The sequence below is a fragment of the Pseudonaja textilis genome, chromosome 5, assembly GCF_049901715.1.
Source record: "Pseudonaja textilis isolate UNSWEBS1 chromosome 5, rPseTex1.2, whole genome shotgun sequence".
NCBI classification, from domain to species: Eukaryota; Metazoa; Chordata; class Lepidosauria; order Squamata; family Elapidae; genus Pseudonaja; species Pseudonaja textilis.
The window spans coordinates 47,400,605-47,421,245 of record NC_141994.1 but is presented as its reverse complement, the minus strand read 5'-3'; the positions used below and the strand labels follow the sequence as shown (position 1 = coordinate 47,421,245).

Below are 20,641 nucleotides of genomic sequence, written 5' to 3'. Positions count from 1 at the left end.
ATCTCTCATTGACATCTAGACAGAAAATGTGGTTAGAAAGAGCAGCATTTTAGCAGAAAACAACAGAAGCCCCACCCCGCGACTCTATTTTTAGTGATCCTGGGCGACCCTGCAAGAGAATTCTTCCTTCCCCCCATCCTCCAACAATTAAGCACATTCCTTGACGTGGTTTCTTCGCTCAGCCAAAGCTCCACAGGACACGCGAAGCTAACGATGCCGACCAATCAGGTGCCTCGTGTTCACGTGCTTTCTCAAACTACTGGAATGCAGAATCGAGCACCCCCCCCCTTGGGCAGCCAATAGGAAAACTAAGCTAGAATTCCTTTTTTCACCGTCACGTGTCTGACCTTAATTGAAGCGGCGGCGGTAACCGACGTAAGGATTCAACAACTTAAAATAGTCCCTGTAATCCTTCCGCAATTTGTTGAGTAGGTCTAATAGAATGCGGGTACAAAGCCTCGCGGAGTATTTGCTTCAACCCAAGCGTTACAAAGAGAGAGCTCTGTGAGGAAGTCTACTTTTTCAAGAGGGACAGATTCAGGACCAAAGCTATTGAGCGGAAGGATTTTTTGGAACCGCTGCTTAGTGAAAGGAGGTTCTACCGGATCTCATTTGACTATATAAAGAGAAAACTGGCGAACTCTCGCTCCTATTGTCTCGTTGAGAAAAAGAGTTGGGTGTTATTTTGTCATTTCCGAAAAATAAATAAATTAGTAGCACCTGTTTCCACCCCACTTTTTTTTTTTCCGGAGTTTGACAGTGACCAATCGAGCAATTGAGGAGGGGTTTTAATATACGCGGCCGCCACCATGGCATGGTAGGGGCGGCAGCGCAAGCGACGGCATCGGCCATTGCAGAAACGCAGCAGCGGCGGCCGCGGCCTCGGCACCTCCAAGCATCTGCAACCATGGCGTGAGTATTTTGGGGCGGGAGGTGGAAATCCACTAAAGGTGGAGGCATTGGCTTTTACTAAATAACGTAGAGGATAAGACACATTGTACGATCGGGTTAGGGAATTGAGACTTTAGGGAGCGAAGTTCTATGTATCGACTTAAAAACAGCTGGAGTTTGCGAATATATGGGTGTAAAGTGGAAATCCCAGCCAAGGAATAGCATTTGTTCGTGGCCGAAAAATACCGGGAGGGGGTGGGATCTTATCAAGAAAATAGCTTAGCGCAAAGAATTCGGGACTAGTGAATTAGGCTATTTATGAAAAAGGGGAAGTGGTTTAATGAGCCTTTGGGTTTCCCAGACTAATTAGAAGGCAGAATGATTTCCTTTGTTGTCGGGGAAAATCCCCTGAGATTTAAGCAATTGGTATACTATTTTTTTCTGGACAAAAATAGAACTTCTAACAATTAAGTTAAAATTGCCATACTGGAAGAGAGAGTAATCTAGAGTTTTTCACAACAGAAATACGACGAATTAAAACCTTTATAGATATACTGACAGGACTGTCTTTCTAAAAACATTTTGCTGAAATAACTAGTGGCCTTGGGTGGAATGCAGGTTTGAATTGTCTAAGGTTAAGATGTAATGAATTATCTGTAATTTCAAAACAAACTTTTTGTGGAATCTGCCAATTTTTAAATAAGTGGGTATAAACAAATGTGGTATTATGTGGTCTGTTACTTCTTAACAATCATTAAGATTCTCAATGACCTAAATGGAAACGTGGCAGGATACAAAATGGCGGCCTATTTATAGGTTATAGACATGCACAGCAAGCAGATCACGAAATGGCTGCAGCTGTTGTCACTAATGAATTCATGATTCAGACCAAGATGGGTGGAGATTGAGTTGAAGCTGTGTAGTTAGGAGGAAATAGAGGACTGACTTGCTGAACAAATTCTAGTTGGCGCTGTTGTACTGTAGTTCTAATTGGTGTCAAAGACAGACTTCAGATAAAATCTAGAGGGGGGGAAAAAACCTGGAACTTTAGGAATCATTGCTGCAGTATTACCATGCACAATTTGTCCTATGTGATTTTTAACTAGAAATTCAAATCGAAAAGCTTTTTTAATAATTGTTATCTTGTTTATTCCAGGTTTTTCAAATCATTACACAGCAGCTTTGCTGTAATCTACAAAGACACCATCTATTTGTCTAGACAAATTGACAACAAAGTACTAAAACGTGACCAAAATGAGCTTCTCAAACACAGAGATGTTGTTGGGGGACTTTCGGTCCCCATTCAGCCAGCAGTGTTTGGTGGCTGATGAAGGTCTGGGGCTCTTGGATGACTACTTGGAGGTGGCCAAGAACTTCAGTTCACATGGGTTCTCCAGCGCTAAGGCTAAAGTGGGCTCCTCCGATTGGCTGGATGATATGGTGGGCAGTTGGAATGCCACAGACTGCAACCAGAGTAAGATAAATTATATTCTCCCAATTGGGTAACCTTTTGAGGTTTTTGATTCATCTATTTAAATGTATATAGTTTAATGGATCTAAAGCAGAGGGAGAATTTTTTTGGGTATTTATTGAGATCATCTTTGGAATAGCTTTGTTTGTTTGTTTTACAGAGGATGCCTTTTCTGGCACGGAGTGGATGGTGGAGAAGATGGACCTAAAGGAGTTTGACTTTGATGCGCTGTTAGGTATTGATCTGGAAGCCACCATCTCCCCAGATGAGCTCATGGCCACGTTGGAAGACACGTGTGACCTTCTTGACCCGCCCATTGAAGAAATTCCCAGCAAAGAAAGTTTATTATTGCCAGAACCAATTAACCAATCCCCCAGGTCTCCTGAAGCAGACCAGGTGGCCCCATTGACTACATTGTTGCCATTTCCAGTACCCCAAGGGCCATTGATTTCTACTGTTGACCATTCATTCAGTTTAGAGCTAGGTAGTGAAGTAGATATTCTTGAAGGAGACAAGAAAACAGAACCCCCTGCTACTTTAGTGTTTCCCAAGAGTGAAAAAGAGGATGAAGCACATTCTGACAATGATAGTGGAATATGTATGAGCCCAGAGTCTTACCTAGAGTCACCTCAACAAAGTCCTCCCACTTCTAGTTCCCTCGGTGATAACCAATCAGTTACAACCCAGCTTGATGTTTCTGTGAGGCCCAAGCCTTACGATCGCCCTCCAGGAATCATAAAGATTAAAGAAGAAAGAATAGATAAGAAACGGAAGAAGATGGAGCAGAATAAGACAGCTGCCACACGATATAGACAGAAGAAAAGGGCAGAGCAAGAAGCTATATCAGGAGAGTGTAGAGAATTAGAGCAAAAAAATGAAGCCCTGACAGCTAAAGTTGATTCCCTGAGCAAAGAAATTAAATATTTAAAAGATCTGATTGAAGAAGTCCGCAAAGCTAAGGGTAAAAAGGTTAAAGCCCCAGAATAGAGTAGTGGAGTAGGAGTTACATGCATGTATATTGCTTACTGCAAACAACTATTAATGCTTAATAAATTATTTTCTAATTTGGATATATGTATATTCAGTGAAGTTTTGTTTGAAACTTATTTGGGTCCTTCAGTTAAAAAACCCATTAAAATGAATGGCAAAAAGACAGCAATTGCAGTTTAGATGCCTTTTTAAATTCCATGTATTACAATTTTGGAACAACATAGTTCATATTTGTCAAATTAAATATTTTACATTTTTTTTCAATCTTAAAACCATTCTACTTGAATCTGTGCCTTCATACTTTTTGTTAACTTTGGACTTGGTTGATCAGCCACTACCAAATGTTTAGCTTTCTTGTCAACACTATTTCTTTAAATGGAACTTACACTAATACCACATCATGCTCTCAATTTATGTCTCTACCAACATCCCTCATGTTACCTTAATTGCTTCAAAACTTTCAAGACCAGTATAAACAATATGGATAATTGCATTTTTTGTTAATAAATCATAGTAAGGTTCTTTGGTGTGCCCATGACCAAAACAGCACTTGAACTGGAAAGGTAGATGAACATCTATGCTTAAGTAGAAACAGTCTCACAAGTCCAAGGTAGAAAGACCCTTAGGGAAAAAAAATAGATAGTTCAAACATTTTGCTTGTGACGCATTTGTTGGCTAGCATAATTTGAGTCAACGAGCATGTCCAGCAGCTATGTTCCGTGTAACAATAGCATCCATAATATTGGCACAATCCTGTTAATGACTAATTGAATTTTCAAGAGGTGCAAGTTTTACATTAGTGAGTTTTTGAGTTATTAAAGCTCACATATACAATTTTGGCCTGGACCACTTCTCAAGAAAACATTGGACATGAACCTGCTGCTTACTTGAAAAATTAGAAGCAATCAGGTATTTATTGAATACACTATCCTAAGAGGTTCCTTGCTTAAGTTCTCATCAAAATCTAAACTAGAATTTTAAACTTATTTAAGCTAACATCAAAAATTACATCAAGAAAATGCCTCTTGCTTGTTTTGGGTATTCTATATCCAAAATTGTTTTCAGTAAGAATTTACATTGGGTTTGGTAAATTCTTGTAGGACTGTTTTCAGTCTTAGCCAATTCTAAATAGTCATTCAGTAGCAATAGGCATAGTTTTTAGATTTAAGAGGCGATTCCTTTTGGGGTATTAATGTAATGGTCCTTAATATTTTGAAAGACCTGGTTATGTCATCAGTAGACTGGAAGAACAATATACTTACATGGTTCCATTACTCTCACCTAGAGTTTTTTTTTAACAATATGGATTTTTATGCTTTTATCTGTTGCAGTGTCCCAACTATTGTGTGCCACCCAGAGTTGATGAGATGGGGTGGTTATATACATTTTGTAAGTAAAAAATACATGCCAGGAGAAAACCCAAAATGTAGTTTCAGGTTTTGGCTGCAATAATCCGCACTCCACAATGTATACAGGACAAATAGAACAAGTATGTACTTAGCCCCATTTTCCCCCAGAGTAATTCCAGTATGGAGTACATGGTGGCCCATTCTTAATCTTCCAGCACCTGTCCCATCTTTGTTACTGTCATTATGAAAAGATTAGCCCAAATGACTTAATGGTATCTTGGAAATATAGAACAAGCCCCCAGTGTAACATCCCATTCAGCTTTTAAAACACGTGCTTTACTTCATCTTGGTTTCTGCTAAAGTGCAAGTCTGTAAGCTTTAAATGTCTCAACCGTAAGGAATAGGCTTCCAGTGTGGTATATTCTACCTGTTCCCTACCTTGTCTCAATCATGATCACTGTTACTGCTTTTTTTCTGTACTCCAAAACTAATTTTTCATGCTATGGTATAAGTGGAACAAAATCTTTCTTTTCCTGCAAATGGATCAAAATATAAAAAAATGCAGATTAACAGGATTAGCTTTATATGCTCAGGATGTTTAGAACATTTTGTACAACCTTATCCAATATTCTAACATCAAACTTAGAAATTCAGTTTGATTTAAAGCACAGGCTGAACTTGCCAGTAATTTTGATCCCAAGCAAATGTGGAATGTCATTCTTTCTAACCACAGTAAAATTTAAGTTTATGAGCAACACAAATTGTCTACCACTTAAGCAATTGTTTTGTATTTGTAAATTTTCATGTATAAATGATCAGTATCAATAATTTTGAGATTGTTTTTCAAACAATTCAGACTGTTCCTCTTACAAGTCGTTAACAATTAGCTTCACTACATTGTAATCACTAAATGCTGAAGCTAACTCTAGAGAACAGCTAATTGTGTAATTAAGTAGCTATAAAAATTTAAATAAAAAGCTTAATTAGATAACATTTGTTAAATATTAATATATTCAAATAAAGTTCTGTTTCTTTATAGCGTATTAGATAGCAACCGAGAAACCACTACCTAGCTTGTTTTTCAGATGTTTGAGGCTGGGACTGTTTTGTTCCAAACATGAATTAAATTGAAATATGAATTGAAATTGATTCTGGCAGAGCTGGTGTAGAAGGTAGGTGGCAGGGAAGGTGTGGGAAGGGTATTGGCAGTGGTTGGGGGAAGAAAAGACTTCCTATGAATCATCACTTGTGGCTTTCATGCACAAGCTCAACTACAAACTAATCACAGTATCATAGCATAATAGAATAATTTATCTTAGGATAGTACATTAGGAAAACCTGTAAAATTTGATTAATTTTACAAGAGAAATGCATGTTCAGCTAGTAAAATGTGAACATGTGCTCCTTCCTGCAAAATGGAATAATTTCAGCCACCCAGAATCACTCTGAATTGGGCAGCTTTATACTTTTTTAAAATAAGTAAGGTTAACTTACTTTATATGATTTGAAAAGTAGAATAGCTTATTCCTTACACTCTTGAAAAGAATAAATAGAAGACACCATTCTTACAGCTTTTTTCAGGGTTATAACTTCAAATATTAGTATGTTTGCTCAACATACTAACGTGGTTAGCAGTAACCCTGTCAACTACTGTGGTCTGCTTAATGTATATATTTGTCTAGGTTCATCCAGTACACTGAACTACAAATTAAACTGGTTGGGTTTCGCAAGACACATGCCACTGTAGCCAACTCCATTTAAATCAGAAGTATTGTGCACTTTCAGGCAGAAGTATTTTCAAACATGACTATTCTGAGTTATGACTTTGGGCTGGTCACTCTCAGCCTGGACTACATCACAATTTTTGTTATGGGGCAAATAGAAGGAGGAAGGTGTGATGGATATGTTCACCATCTTGAATTATTTGTAAAAAATATTAAAGGTAACAGATAATCAAAGTTGGAAGGAACCTTGTAGGTCATCTAGTCCAAGTGTGATGCAAATAAATAACTGATAACCACATCCTACTAGTGAAAAAACTACAATGGGTGATACATATTATAAGTAGCTAAATGCTGCTAATGGGTAAGGGATGAAAAAAAAAAAACATGTTTCAGTGGGTTTGCATGATTTTTATCAAAATGCACAAATTACTGTTCTTATGTGGTAACTACATAGTTATAATGAAATGCATAATTTTACCACTATAAATATTGCATCAGTATGAATTTTCCAACCACTGTTTAACAATAAAGGACATCCTTTCAGCTCTGATATTGCAGTATGAAATCCAATTTCCCTCTTCCATATGTATAGAAATTATTTAACTTAATTTACTCCTAACAAATGTGGGAAAAGACTGTTTTGTGTGGTTCAAGGTAGGTATTTTTTCTAGCAAACAGTCAAAAGATAATCTTAAGAGAGTCATATGTCAAAACTCAGCATCAAAGATCTGGATTCTCCACTCTGGGCACAAACCGTCTTTCCATATGAAGTGCAACAGTTGAGCAGATCGTATGTAGAAATACTGTAGTCTTATAATAGACGTACTTCCCAACCACAATAATATTGGCAAGCATTTGCTCACTGATGCTGATATTTTTAGCATCATTAACAAATTATTTTTGTCAGATTGTTCCAGCTCTTCCAAAATACTCTCTCTCAAATCTCTGGAAGTCTTCTTCAGTGAAGACCGTTCCTTCTGGATGCTTCTTCTTCACTTTTTCTACAGGGAGGTCTTTAGCTTTCCTCCCTCTATTTTGGGTTAAAATCTACAGAAAGAATGTAAAGGAAAAATAGTACCTCAATACCTTTTAATATATATATATATAATCATTAATCAGTAGTATAATAAACCTTCCAGGTTTAACCAAATTTAATAGAGTATTTTATTACATTGATGATAGATACAGGTCCTTGTATGCAGTCCTAAGCACCACTCAAGGATTGTATTTGTTGGAGCATTAGAAAACAGCTTTTTATCTGTATTCAGAGGTATTTCTCCAGATATGATTCATGATCCTGGGAGAACTTAACTTTAAGGTATTCCTAACAGATGCTCTAAGGCTATGCCCATATAGGCTATGAATTACAATTTGTGCTTTGAATCACACAGTGCTAATTTCAAACAATTCAATTTGAAAACTCAAGATCTAAAATATTTGGCAAGTAAATTAGAAAAAATTGGAAATAGACATGAGAAACATGTTTATACTGAGAAACAAGGTCCCTTCTCAAAAAGCTATCAATTGTGTAAACAGAATTGTCTTTTTAAAAAAAAATTCTAAAAGCATCTCTGCTCAAATAAACAAGTGACAAGTAAACAAACTGACCTTTTCAGTAATTGTACTGTCTGCCACAAAATGAGTACCCATCATATACTGCATGTTCTTCTTAAAGTGGTCAGCTGCTTGATGTTTCTGATATTCCTCTGGAAAAAGCAATACAATAAGAAAGCATGTAGATAAAATTCAAGAGGAAATATATTCATATTTGTCTTTAGGGAGTGCAATTATAAGCCTGATTCATCCCACTTGCCTCATGTTTTAGTTTGATTTCCTGCAGCCACTATTTTGGAGGTTTCACATTGCATCAAGGTATATGTGAATTTTCATATGCAGTAAATAAGATAAAACAAAACCAAAAAACAAAACCTTTTTTCCTAAGGGAGTTTGTTCACATGTCAAAATCAGTGGAAGGTTTTATACTCATCAATGCATTTTATTATTGTCTTTAGTTATTGGGAAAACCTGTGTACTGCATAAGATTTCAAGGAGTTTTGTATGCAATAGTCTGCAACCTGGTTGTCTATAAGTAAACTCAAATATAAATCGCAAAATATAGCTCTGTTGGCTGAGGAACATGACAGCTATAATCAAAAACATGATCTCCAAGTTGTGGGTAACTACTCCAAAATATGCTTTCAGCTTATATGGGAATGTAGGCCAAACTTTGGGGTTTTCTTGTTGCACTAAATGAATAAAGAATGAGCTTTGGAGCATGGTCAAACCTATTATGGTACATTGATGGGAGAGCTGAAAATAATTGAATCAGCAAATGGAGTGATAGGATATAAACATGAGAACACCAGCAAACTGCTCAGGGAATAGCAGGAAGAGAAGAAACTGGATGTTCAGAGAGCAGGAAGTTTGGTACTATATCTCACACTTGGGCACTGGTATTGCTGAAAGGAAGAAGAAATAAAATGCAAAGATTTGAGCATGGGCAGATGTATAGAATATATCACACTGGTGGATACTGAAGAGAGGGAAGCACCTTCACTGTTCCTGCCACTTCCTCATTCTCAACTCCCTTGCTTTTATCTACACCACATTCAGTTACTCCCTCCTGGAATAGATCTATTTTGTTCTGTGCCTTGACCAAAATATATAACACATACAAGTTTCAGCTTGGGCACAGACCACACCACCTCAATTTTGAGTACATATACATTATAAAAAGATAGGATGAAAATATCATCGCCACTATCAAGCTATGACATGCAAGGACTCTGCCTTTAGAACACTTGTTTTCTTCAACACAATAATACATGATTTTATTATTTATTTTTAATAACTTGGGAAGAAGCATATATTGTCACTTTCTTAGCATGTATATTGCTTGAAATTACAAGTTATCTTGAATGGGATATGAAAGGAGGTAACATAAAGTAGGTAAAAATATAGTTACATTAATAAGAAAAAATAAAAATGTTATGCTACAACTCTCATGCATGTCAGTCATATGTCTCTCTGCATAACATTGTACACAAAGATTTTAAATTGACATCAGCTGAATAAAGAGGTTTCTTTTTTGCTTAAATATAGAATGGAAACTTCCACGCAATGTTATGCATTTATTGTTTAACTGCAAAAGTACAGCTCAAAAATTTGCACTAGTTAGGCGTAACCAAAGCATGATACCGAATAGCAATAGCACTTACTTATATTATATTATATTACTTATATTATATTACTTTATTGAACATGTAAACAAGCTAAATACACTACTAACATGGGCAGCATCCTGCCCATACCCTTTTATCTTTCTTGGTGATTTCAATCTGCCTCATATTGACTGGACCCTAAATGAATGTACAACTGAAACCATACATTCAACCTTTTACAATGCTGTTACAAATCTGGGACTGGAAAAGCTAGTATCCAACAACACTAGACTAAACAACTGCCTCGATCTCATCTTCTGCAATAGTTTGAATTTAATTTACGGAATACAAACTAAAGAACCCTTTTCCAGCAGTGACCACAATATGATTGACTTTTGTCTCAACATACGTCCACACAAAAACCACCACAATGATGTGATCCCCAATTATAATTTCAAAAAAGGCAACTATGATCTTATAAACAACGATCTCTCATCCCTTGATTGGCAATCTCTATTCACTGGATGCAATACTGTTGAAGACCATTACAACATATTTTTAATTGAAGTCAAAAGAGTCATCAAACTATATGTACCAACAACTACTCCCAAAACAAAACAAAAAAACAGATTGCCCATAACAATAAGGAAACTTCAATCCAAAAAGAGATCACTCTGGCGGAAAAACAAATCTGGTCACGTTGCCAATTTCAAAAGCCGATACAAAAATTTATGCCACCAAATAAAGACCGAATGCACCAATTATCATATTAAACAAGAGGAAAACCTTCTAAGCACCAATTCCACCAATGCTTTTTACAATTTTGTAAACAACAAACTAAAAGATTCAAGGTCCATCCCACCCCTGATAGGACCTAATGGTAAAGACTGCAACGACGACACCATTAAAGCCAACATCTTTAACACATTTTTGGCTCAGTATTTGTAAACAGCAATGGATCATGCCCAGCATTTCCTAGCCGAACCACAGATAACTACAGTGATCTAATACATATCGATTTTACAGAAGACAATGTTGAAAAAGCACTACGCAATCTAAAACCATCCCTATCTATTGGACCGGATGGAATATGTGCCTATCTCTTAAAAAAGTTATCCACTGCCATAGCCAAACCTCTAAGCATAATCTTTGAAAAATCTTTCAGGACCAGTTCCTTGCCTAACCTATGGTCACAAGCCACAGTCATCCCCATCTTCAAAAAGAGAGACCCTTGCCTAGTTGAAAATTACAGACCAATCTCCTTATGCTGCGTCACCTGTAAAGTCATGGAATCAATTATTAACCAATCCATCATCCTCCACTTAGAGACAAACAACCTACTCTCCAATAAACAATTTGGTTTCAGAAAAAACTAGCCTGTAATCTGCAACTCTTACACTGCAAAAACATATGGACTACACAACTTGATCAGGGCAAAACAATAGATGCAATCTACATAGACTTCTGTAAAGCCTTTGATTCAGTGGTACATGACAAACTATTACTAAAAATAAAATCCTATGGTATCTCTGGACAACTGCATAACTGGATAGAAGCATTCCTGTCAAACAGACAACAAATGGTCAAAATTGGGAGTGTCCTATCAAATTCTGTACCTGTCAATAGTGGTGTCCCCCAAGGCAGTGTTCTAGGACCAACTCTCTTCATACTCTACATAAATGACCTCTGTGATCATATTAAGAGCAACTGCGTTCTTTTCGCTGATGATGTAAAGCTGTTCAATATCACAGACAATACTGCTACCCTTCAAGAAGATCTTGACTGTGTATCAGAATGGTCAAACAAATGGCAACTTCAAATCTCAACAAATAAATGCTCTGTCTTACATATTGGCAAAAAAAATCCAAAAATAAAATACAAGCTGAATAGTCAAGATCTTGTTGATGATCCAAGCTCTGTAAAGGACCTTGGAATACTCACCTCTAATGATCTAAGTGCTAGTGCCCACTGCAACTACATAGCCAAAAAGGCATTAAGAGTTGTTAACCTAATCTTACGTAGCTTTTTCTCTGGTAATATCACACTACTAACTAGAGCATACAAAACATTTGCTAGACCAATACTCGAATACAGCTCATCAGTCTGGAACCCACATTATGTATCTGATATTAGCACAATTGAGAAAGTCCAGAAATATTTCACAAGAAGAGTTCTCCACTCCTCTACTCGTTGTAGAATACCTTATGCCACCAGACTTGAAATTCTAGAACTAGAAAACCTTGAATTACGCCGTCTTCGGTCTGATTTAAGCATGGTATATAAAATCATACATTGCAATGTCCTACCTGTCAATGAATACTTCAGCTTCAACCATAACAACACAAGAACACACAACAGATACAAACTCAAGGTTAACCGCACCAAGCTTGACTGCAGGAAATACGACTTTAGCAACAGAGTGGTCAATGTCTGGAATACTCTACCCGACTCTGTAGTTTCTTCCCCAAACCCCAAAAACTTTAACCTTAGACTGTCTACTATTGACCTCACCCCTTTCCTAAGAGGTCTGTAGGGGGCGTGCATAAGCGCACCAACGTGCCTACCGTCCCTGTCCTATTGTTTCTTTTATTTTTCTTTTATTTTTCTTATATGTACTCATTTCATGTATTCATAATTATGTATACACTTTTACTTATCTCGTAAACAATTGACAAATAAATAAAATAAATAAAATAAAATATACCGCTTTACAGCCCTCTCTAAGCGGTTTACAGAGTCAGCATATCGCCCCACAACAATCTGGGCCCTCATTTTGACCGACCTCGGAAGGCTGAGTCAACCAATAAATTAGATGAGGGTCGTCCACTTGATCTTCATTCTCCATCTTCCCCCTACTCACCTAATGCAGATTTGATGATTCTTCCTTTGATTGTGGCCTTGTCTCTTTTGGACCTTGCACTCTTGTTTTTCTTTTTTTTCAACCGATTATTGGGTCGGGCGGCGGTCCCTGATCTTTGAGAGGAGGAGCCGGACACTATTTATCGGACAGAGAAACAAGAGAAACAAGAGGGATTTATTTAGCCGAAAGAATTCTCCCTTTTTCTCTTTTGACCACCCTGCCGCCCTGGGTTACCTCCCGCCGACTCCAGTAGTTCCAGTCCTTTCCTTAGCAGGGAAGCGGACATTTTTCCCTCCCTCCAGACGCGTGCTCTTGAACTTCCTTTCTGTTTCAGCTCTATGGTCTTTTCATGATTGTGCTACTTCCGAGTGCAGGGTTTTTTTGGGGTGGCCACTCTTCCTTTGACTCACTTTGCTTTACTTTGCCTAAAGTCGCCACACTTCCGGTGTCTTTCATCCCGGGTGGATGGGTGGCGTAGTGTATGTAATCCGTTAGCGCAACAGCGGTTTGGAAAAAGGAATAAGAAAATGATGTATTTGTAAGAAGGCGAAGGAAGGAGAAATTGTATCTCATTGTATCTCAAGCTAGCAACGTGTTCTGATCTTTCATTCTGATCTACAAATTTGGTTGATATGTAATCGCTTCGGTTCTAAGTAACGTAAGACAACGAGCAATCAATACTAACATTTATAAAGTATAAAATAGCCTACTAAACATTTAATAGGTTATGAAAATGTATCGCTTTAAACATTTGCACTCTGAAAGCAAAAAAATATTAGGAGACCAGGACTTGAACTGCAGTATAATCTGAATTTACGGTTTCAGAAACACATGCTATAGAATTAAATGGGGTTTACTAGAATCAAATCAGGGCAGGTACTAGGAATTCAGCTCTATTGAACATAAAGGATTTTGTTCTGAATGGCTCGTGTTACACTTTCAGGGGTAATTTTTAAAAACCCATTATGAAGATGAGTTAAAGATGAGTTTTGCCGTTCATTAAATGTATTTTTGAAATGAAGTTTTATGGATTTAAGATGGGATATAAAGATCACTTCATTTTGAGAGATGAATTATTTGAGAAAGTTACTAAAATTGTTGCTTGCTGTGGGTGTGATGAAGAGGAGTTATGTATTATTTTTCTTTTTGAAACTATTTTGTTGTTTTAGGCTATTAGTTTTTACTGTTATAATCTTTAATAAAAATACTACAAAAAAGGCAATTTGGTGCCGATTCTCATTCCGCCCATTCATTCATTCATTCATTTATTTATTTATCTATTAATTAATTAGATTTGTATTGCGCCTATTCATTATATTTCACATTACAGACTAGGTTCTTTTTTCTATTCCTGGTAGACCTCAGTTATCCTCTCATTCTTATTGTCACTCTTGATTCCTCATACAGCATGAAATTAATCAAGATATAAGATAGAAACATTTATGTTCATGGCATATATTTATTCATTTGAATTTATATAGCTGACCAACTTGTATAATTGCAATTCTGGATAGTATACAATCAATAACAATGAAATAATCAGCAAAGAAGCCATATAGTTAAAAATGGCAACATAAATTGGTAAGAAGTCTGGAACATCAAATTTACCTTATATCCTTCCAGGTGAGAATGCTAATCAATTTGGCCTCAGTGCCCAAGAAAAAAGACATTTTTATTGTTTTTCTGAAGGCCAATATATATTGGTTAAAGGGGAGGATATTCTAAAATCCAGGCAGTGTCTAGTGGTTAAGGCACCTGGCTAGAATGCAAGAGTCTATTAGCCCTGTCTTAGCTGTGAAAGCCCTCTAGGTGACCAGTTATTGTCAGCCCAACCCACTTCACATAGTGGTTGTTGTGGGGAAAATAAGAGGAAGATTTGTTGTATACATTTGCCGCCTTGAGTAAACAGGCAAATAAAAAAGACATACTTCCTGGATCTTACCAAATGAAGGGAAGGGACTCCTGCAGCGTTGCTACACTATTAGAATAAGCAGAGAGACTCCCACAAATACCCCAGTTTCTGTCATGTGTAGCTTTATAGGTGATAAGCAGCACCTTGAATTACACCTGGAAAGCCTATTGGGAATAAATGCAGAGTGCAGTATAGTGGTATACAAGTTGTGCCCTTAATTGGCCATACTGCTGCATTTCTGGATTATCTTCAAAGGCACCCTCATGTACAGTGTGTCACAGTAATCCAACTGGGAAATGATTAAGATGTGATGGCAGGCACACCTTGTCTCAGTCCAGGAGCAGGTGCAACTGATATAAAAGATAAAGTTGTGCAAAGACCTTGGCCATAGCTGCCACCTGTTTTTTGACCTGGAACTGTGACCCTCAAATTGCACATTACATCTCCATTGAAGTGTGCTCCCCAGCCACCAAAGATGGATTGTATGCAATCTTAAAGTTGAAAATGAATTATTTGGATATATAATAGCTGCCAACTCCATATTAATCCTAATGAAGTAATAATAAAGTGTTCTTTTGAAACATACAAGTGAGAAGCAGATTTAAATGATTGCTTCAACACAAAAGTTTTAAAATTAGTTTACATTTTTAATCTTTACTATCTTTTTATAAAAGAATGTTACATGGTGAAAGTAATATGCTGTAGTAGAGGACAGATAATGGATATAGCAAATTTCTAATGCAATTTAAATTTATACAAGTTAAAACCAGGAGGCTTTCATAGACAGTTAAAGCCACTCCTTATTTTAGTCTCTGCTTTTTTCTCAGGCCATTTGGTGCACTTGACATGAAATTTGCACTAAATTGATAACTTCAATAGCCCTTGTCTTTATAATAGGAATGCTGCAATGATTGAGATATTTTTCCAATTACATTTTCTATTCTTGAAGGAATCAAATTTATCTCAGCCTTGCCAACAGCAGACAGATCCATTTGTGCCAGCTCTTTTATTGACTAATGACTTTAAATGAACTTGTTATAGCAGGTATTACATTTTCAGATATAGTGTAATTTTATCTGAGTCAGCAGTTTTTTTAATAACATTCTTGAAATTCAATTCAGTACTTGGAATTACTGGCAAGTTCAGTACTCTACTTATTTAGTTAAAAATCTTCATCTTATATGGAAAGATTCTTGAGTTTGCTTTAAATCCTTTTAGGGGCCTTCCTCCTGACATTGTTTTCCTCTATTTCATGAGGTAGAACAAAAAATTGCTGGTGTACTTTGTGTTACCTCATTGCTAAACCCTATTCTGCTTCAGCTGTGGGGCCAGTGATTGGTGCTGCCCTCAGAGACTAAATATGAGACAACTGAGGGAACAAGATTGAGGGATTCCCCAACTACCAGCTGTTCTCCTTAAGGGAAGTGGAATATCCTGGGGGGGGGCGGGAGACGAAATTGCTTATGATGCCCTATGATGCATCACTCTTCGTTCCGCTCTTTTCTTACAAGACTCTGAGCCTTAGCAGTGTTCAGGGAGAGGTGACTGTTAATCACTACATGTAGTCTTCAATTTATGTTCACAATTGGGATTGGAATTTTGGTTGCAGCAATGCAACCAAAGTCATCACATGATCACCTGATTGTTTGCTTTCCACATCTACCCTCCTATTTCATCTCATGACCCTCTTATGACTTCAAGGTATGGAAAAACTGCCTGTTTTCCTCAAGCATTTGGGCCAGGTGGGTAAATGAGTTATTATTGATGGAGAGGGAGGTTATTGTTAATCCATGGTCATTAAGAGTTATGTCTGGTGGGCTTTTGTATTTCAATCTTGCAAGCCACTCAGAGTGACTTGTTAGATGGACATCTATATAAATCAAATAAATAAAATTGGCATTGTTAGTCTTCCTGTAAACTTATATTCACAAATTAACAAATTAATTGACTGACAGGTTGATAGGATGGAACAGTGTGGATTGGGAGGTGGGAAACTCACAATCCTGATATCAAGGAACCCATTCACTGTCAGATCTTTGATCACAAAATCCACTAGGCACTATTGCAGATATGGCAGGAAAAAAAATACAGCTGTTTGTATTGCCATCCTAACATGGTAAGGAAAAAATTTCCCCTTCTGCTTAATTGCCATCCTAAATCCAGACTGCCAAGAAAAATGTCAAGTGACTAAATAGCTGCTGTGCTTCCTTTTCTCTCATCATAACTCTGTCTTGGCAGCCTGGCAATTTGTTGCCACATATACCATGGAAAGCAGAAGTTGAGGCAGCTTGGTTTCAAAGATTTGGCCACTCTTGCTGCCAGAATGAGTGACCTTGAAGAAAATGTCTAAGGATCAAAAAGATGTGTTTTTGGCTGCCCACATCAGCCTCAAGGGGCCAACTGTAGTTGAGTTGAACCTGGGTATGAATGGAAGATGACCTCATGAAAATGCAGCTAGTGAGGCATATTCATGCCATGGTTAGCATGATGGGAAGAAGCATTCTCTCAGTTTTTCTGTTCAGATTTGGATAAGAGACCATAGACCTGCCTTTTTTGTTTGTTTCTCCATGGTGATTTGTCTCAAACGTGGAAGTCAGTCAGTTTCTCATTACCTATAGTGACCAGATAGCCACAATTCACTAACCTTACCTGATACTGAGAAAGCTAAGCAATGTCAGATCTTGTTATTATCTCAATACAAGACTTAGGAAATTCCAAATCTGTAGTCTCTAGAGTACAACTGTATTGTCACAAACACTACACAGACCCAGTTATATAATCACTAGCCGCTTTGCTAGGGTTGAGAGAAATGCTGTCTTTTATTCCTCATCCATTAGCCAATTCACTGGGTTTAAGAATACTGTAAAACTTTATGTCAGCTCTTTCAAAAGAAGTTAAAATACATATATACAGATTTTGATGTGCTTTTAGTGTAATATAAATAATGATGTATGCAATTAGTCTCCTTCAGAAGGATAGACTTAATTTCTTTTAAAAAGAAAATGTCCGCAAAGTTACTTTTTCATCACTGTTGTAACTGCAAGTGGTTGCTGAATGAGGCAGTTGATAAACGAGAACTACCTGTTGTCCCTAGGAGGTACTTCTGCTGTGGCCCTATCAAAATGGAGGGAAAGTAAGTAAGCATTCAGAGAAACTAGTCACACACTGCACTAAGCTATAATGATTATTTGGTTTTAGCATGGTATGTTAGAGAAACCCAGCCACTATACTGTGGTTGGTAAGCCGTTGTTTAGTGCTTAGTGTGTTGTGTGAATTTGGTTTTTGTGATTTATTCAAAAAATCATATGTAATAAAATTATAGCTTAGCATGATGTTTTAATCAGATCATACATTTTGTTCTTTTAGATTTTAGGAGTTGAAGTTCTAAACAATCAATTTGCTTTCTTTTGTGTTTGAGTCAAATGTAATATATTTTCTGCTATAATTTACATTAACCATCTTATTTTAAGGGAACCAATTCATTTTCTAGCCCCTCCTGTATGTGTTAGCATGGCTTGAATATGAAAATATATTTCTTCTGAAATGTATAGAGTATTATGTATTTTCACTTGAAATTATATATTATATGCCAACATCCACTCTGTTGTTGTTTGTGTATACCTGTATTTGCTAACCTGAGGCAATTTGCTCTACAGTTGCTCTACTCAGACAGAGATATAGATCACTGCCTTGCTGTTCTGCATTTGTGCGATATAGCTGCTTTAACTGGTGACTTTGCTTTGAAAAATGTTTTCTTCCTGTACATTTATAACCGACTGAATCCAAGCAAATGGGAGGCAGTTATATGCCTTTTGCTCTTGAAAATATCTTTTTGAATTCTAACATTCCAAGACATACCTCACTGGGATATCTTCCAGTGTTACTTCTGTTGAGAGGACCGGGGATATTTCCTGAAGAATTTTGTCCATATTTTCATAGTCCTACTTTTTCAACACTTTAAGAACAAAAGAAGAACTCCAATATTTGAGGGGCTGCCACAAAGAAGAGAGGGTCAACCTATTTTCCAAAGCACCAGAAGGCAAGATAAGAAACAATGGATGGAAGCTAATCAAGGAGAGAAGCAACCTACAACTAAGGATACATTTCCTAACAGAGAACTGTTTTCAACCTGCTTGTCTCCAGAAGTTGTGGGTGCTCCATCACTGGAGGCTTTTAAGAAGATATTGGTCAACCATTTGTCTGAAATGGTATAGGGTCTCCTGCTTGAGCAGGGGGTTAGGCTAGAAGACCTCAAGGTTCCTTCCAAATCTGTTATTCAGTTAAGAATTGAGTAGGTCATATATACGCTAAAACAATATTCACTTCTCAGCAATTCCTACAAACTAGATATAAGAGCACTATGAGTACATAATTATATTTCATATAAATGAAGTAAATATTTACGGCACAGAGACATAGAATGTTTTCTACAAGTATCATATCTGTCCACTGTGTACTTGGAGAGTAACTGCAGATGTCATCAAATCTTGTTAGATATTTCTTGTTAACATTTATAGAATATAGAATAATAAGATCTGAAAGGGACTTTGGAGGTCTTTTAGTCCAATCTACTGCTCAAGCAGGAGGCCCTATACAATTTTGGACAAATGCCTGTCCAATCTCTTCTTTGAAATCCCCCAGTAATAGAGCTTCCGCTCCAGTTTCTGGAGGCAAACCATTCCACTGATTAATTGTTCTTCTTAACAAAAAATTCTCTTTAATTCTAGGTTGAATCTCTCCTTGGTAAGATCCCATCCATTACTTCTTTTCCTGTCCTCGGGTGCTTTGGAGAATTGGACGATTCCCTCTTCCAAGCTCCTCAAATATTGGAAGACTACTATCATGTCAACTCTAGTCCTTCTCTTTATTAAACTAGACCTATCTAGTTCCATTCATCATATATTTTAGCCACCAGCCCCCTAATTATCTTTGTGGCTCTTCTCTGCACTCTTTCTAGAATCTCAATATCTTTTTGGTATTGTGGTGACCAAAACTGAATTTAGTATTCCAGGTTTGGGCTTACCAAAACAGTATAAAGCGGTGCTACTGCTTCTGATACTATCCCTCTATTCATGCAGTTTAGGATTGCATTGGCTTTTTTAGCAGCTGCAGAACACTGCTGGGTTTTATTTAAATGGTTGTCCACTAGGACTCCTAGATCCTGCTCAGAGTTACTACTGTTCAGCCACATGCCATCTCCTCTCTACCTGTGCATTTGGTTTGTCTTGCATAAGTATAAAACTTTACTTTTCTCACCACTGACTTGCATTTTGTTGAATAAGGTTCAGGTCTTCATTTTGTATCTTGAGCCTATGTTCTAAATTGTTGACTATTGCCCCCAGCTTGATATTGCTACAAATTTGATGAGTTCTTCTTCCATCCCCTCATCTAAATCATTTATGAAGATGTTGAAGAGTACTGGGCTTCAAACAGAATGGAATTTATTGATATATAGGAAACTTTTTGATCTAATGCTTTTAGAACATCAGCTGATTGCCATGAAGCCAGTTTAATTTCCAAGCCATGTCTATGTTTATAGTTGTATACAAACATAAATGGTAATAGACCTTCATAAATTAAGAGGAGTTATTTTTGAATAATTGTACAAAGGATACTGCTATAAATCTTTAACAATCAGAGATCCTGGTTTAACGGAAGTATTTTATTTATTTTAAATATTTATAAACCATTTGTTTAAAGAACAGTATTTAATTTTTACAAAAGATAATTGCAATCAGGAAAATGTTTGGCAGAATTGAAAACCTGTTAAAATTTTCCCCATTGTTAACTTATGGCAGTGTTATCTAACCTAATGTCCTCCAGAAGTTTGAGATTTATGAAGAAGAAATATGGGTTCAGTACAAGTAAACAATGAACTAGACTCTTTAACAGCAAAAGAGCACAAATTCATATTTAACTATTCAAGAGGGGGCTTGACCTAAGCTCTTACTATTCTCACATTCAGCAGTGGGAAGAAATTGATCATAGCTCTTAATTTTTAACACTGTTAACTTCCTATTCTTTCTTTTATGGTGCTGCAGCTCATACTTTATTGAGCTGTTTCCTTTGGGAATGAAGCATAACCTAGTATGGAAATGAGTTTCTCATTTGTAGGGGTTTAAAACATTACATATTGGATGTGTCTAGGCTGCCATTACTTTTTTTCATCACAAGATGTCACCCTCCCATGCCAAACTACTTTAAATATTTTGTTTCAGAAAACAAGAAAGCATCGATGGGAGAAAATGCCTAGTATTAATAATCTGTGCTAGATTTTGTGCAT

At 36.9% G+C, this 20,641-nt stretch overlaps 2 protein-coding genes across 2 annotated transcripts; one reads left to right on the top strand and one right to left on the bottom strand.

Moving 5' to 3' along the window:
• Nucleotides 1-648: 648 nt before the first annotated feature.
• Nucleotides 649-3,432, top strand: ATF4 (activating transcription factor 4). Its single transcript, XM_026696573.2, has 3 exons — nucleotides 649-912; nucleotides 2,048-2,365; nucleotides 2,523-3,432. The coding sequence occupies exons 2-3, from the start codon at nucleotides 2,146-2,148 to the stop codon at nucleotides 3,347-3,349; spliced, it is 1,047 nt and encodes a 348-aa protein (XP_026552358.1). The 5' UTR covers nucleotides 649-912; nucleotides 2,048-2,145; the 3' UTR covers nucleotides 3,350-3,432.
• Nucleotides 3,433-6,195: 2,763 nt separating this feature from the next.
• On the bottom strand, nucleotides 6,196-12,814 carry RPS19BP1 (ribosomal protein S19 binding protein 1). The gene is made up of 4 exons (XM_026696585.2): nucleotides 12,681-12,814; nucleotides 12,447-12,581; nucleotides 8,034-8,131; nucleotides 6,196-7,472 (listed from the first exon to the last, which is right to left on the bottom strand). The coding sequence occupies exons 1-4, from the start codon at nucleotides 12,730-12,732 to the stop codon at nucleotides 7,329-7,331; spliced, it is 429 nt and encodes a 142-aa protein (XP_026552370.1). The 5' UTR covers nucleotides 12,733-12,814; the 3' UTR covers nucleotides 6,196-7,328.
• Nucleotides 12,815-20,641: the final 7,827 nt, after the last annotated feature.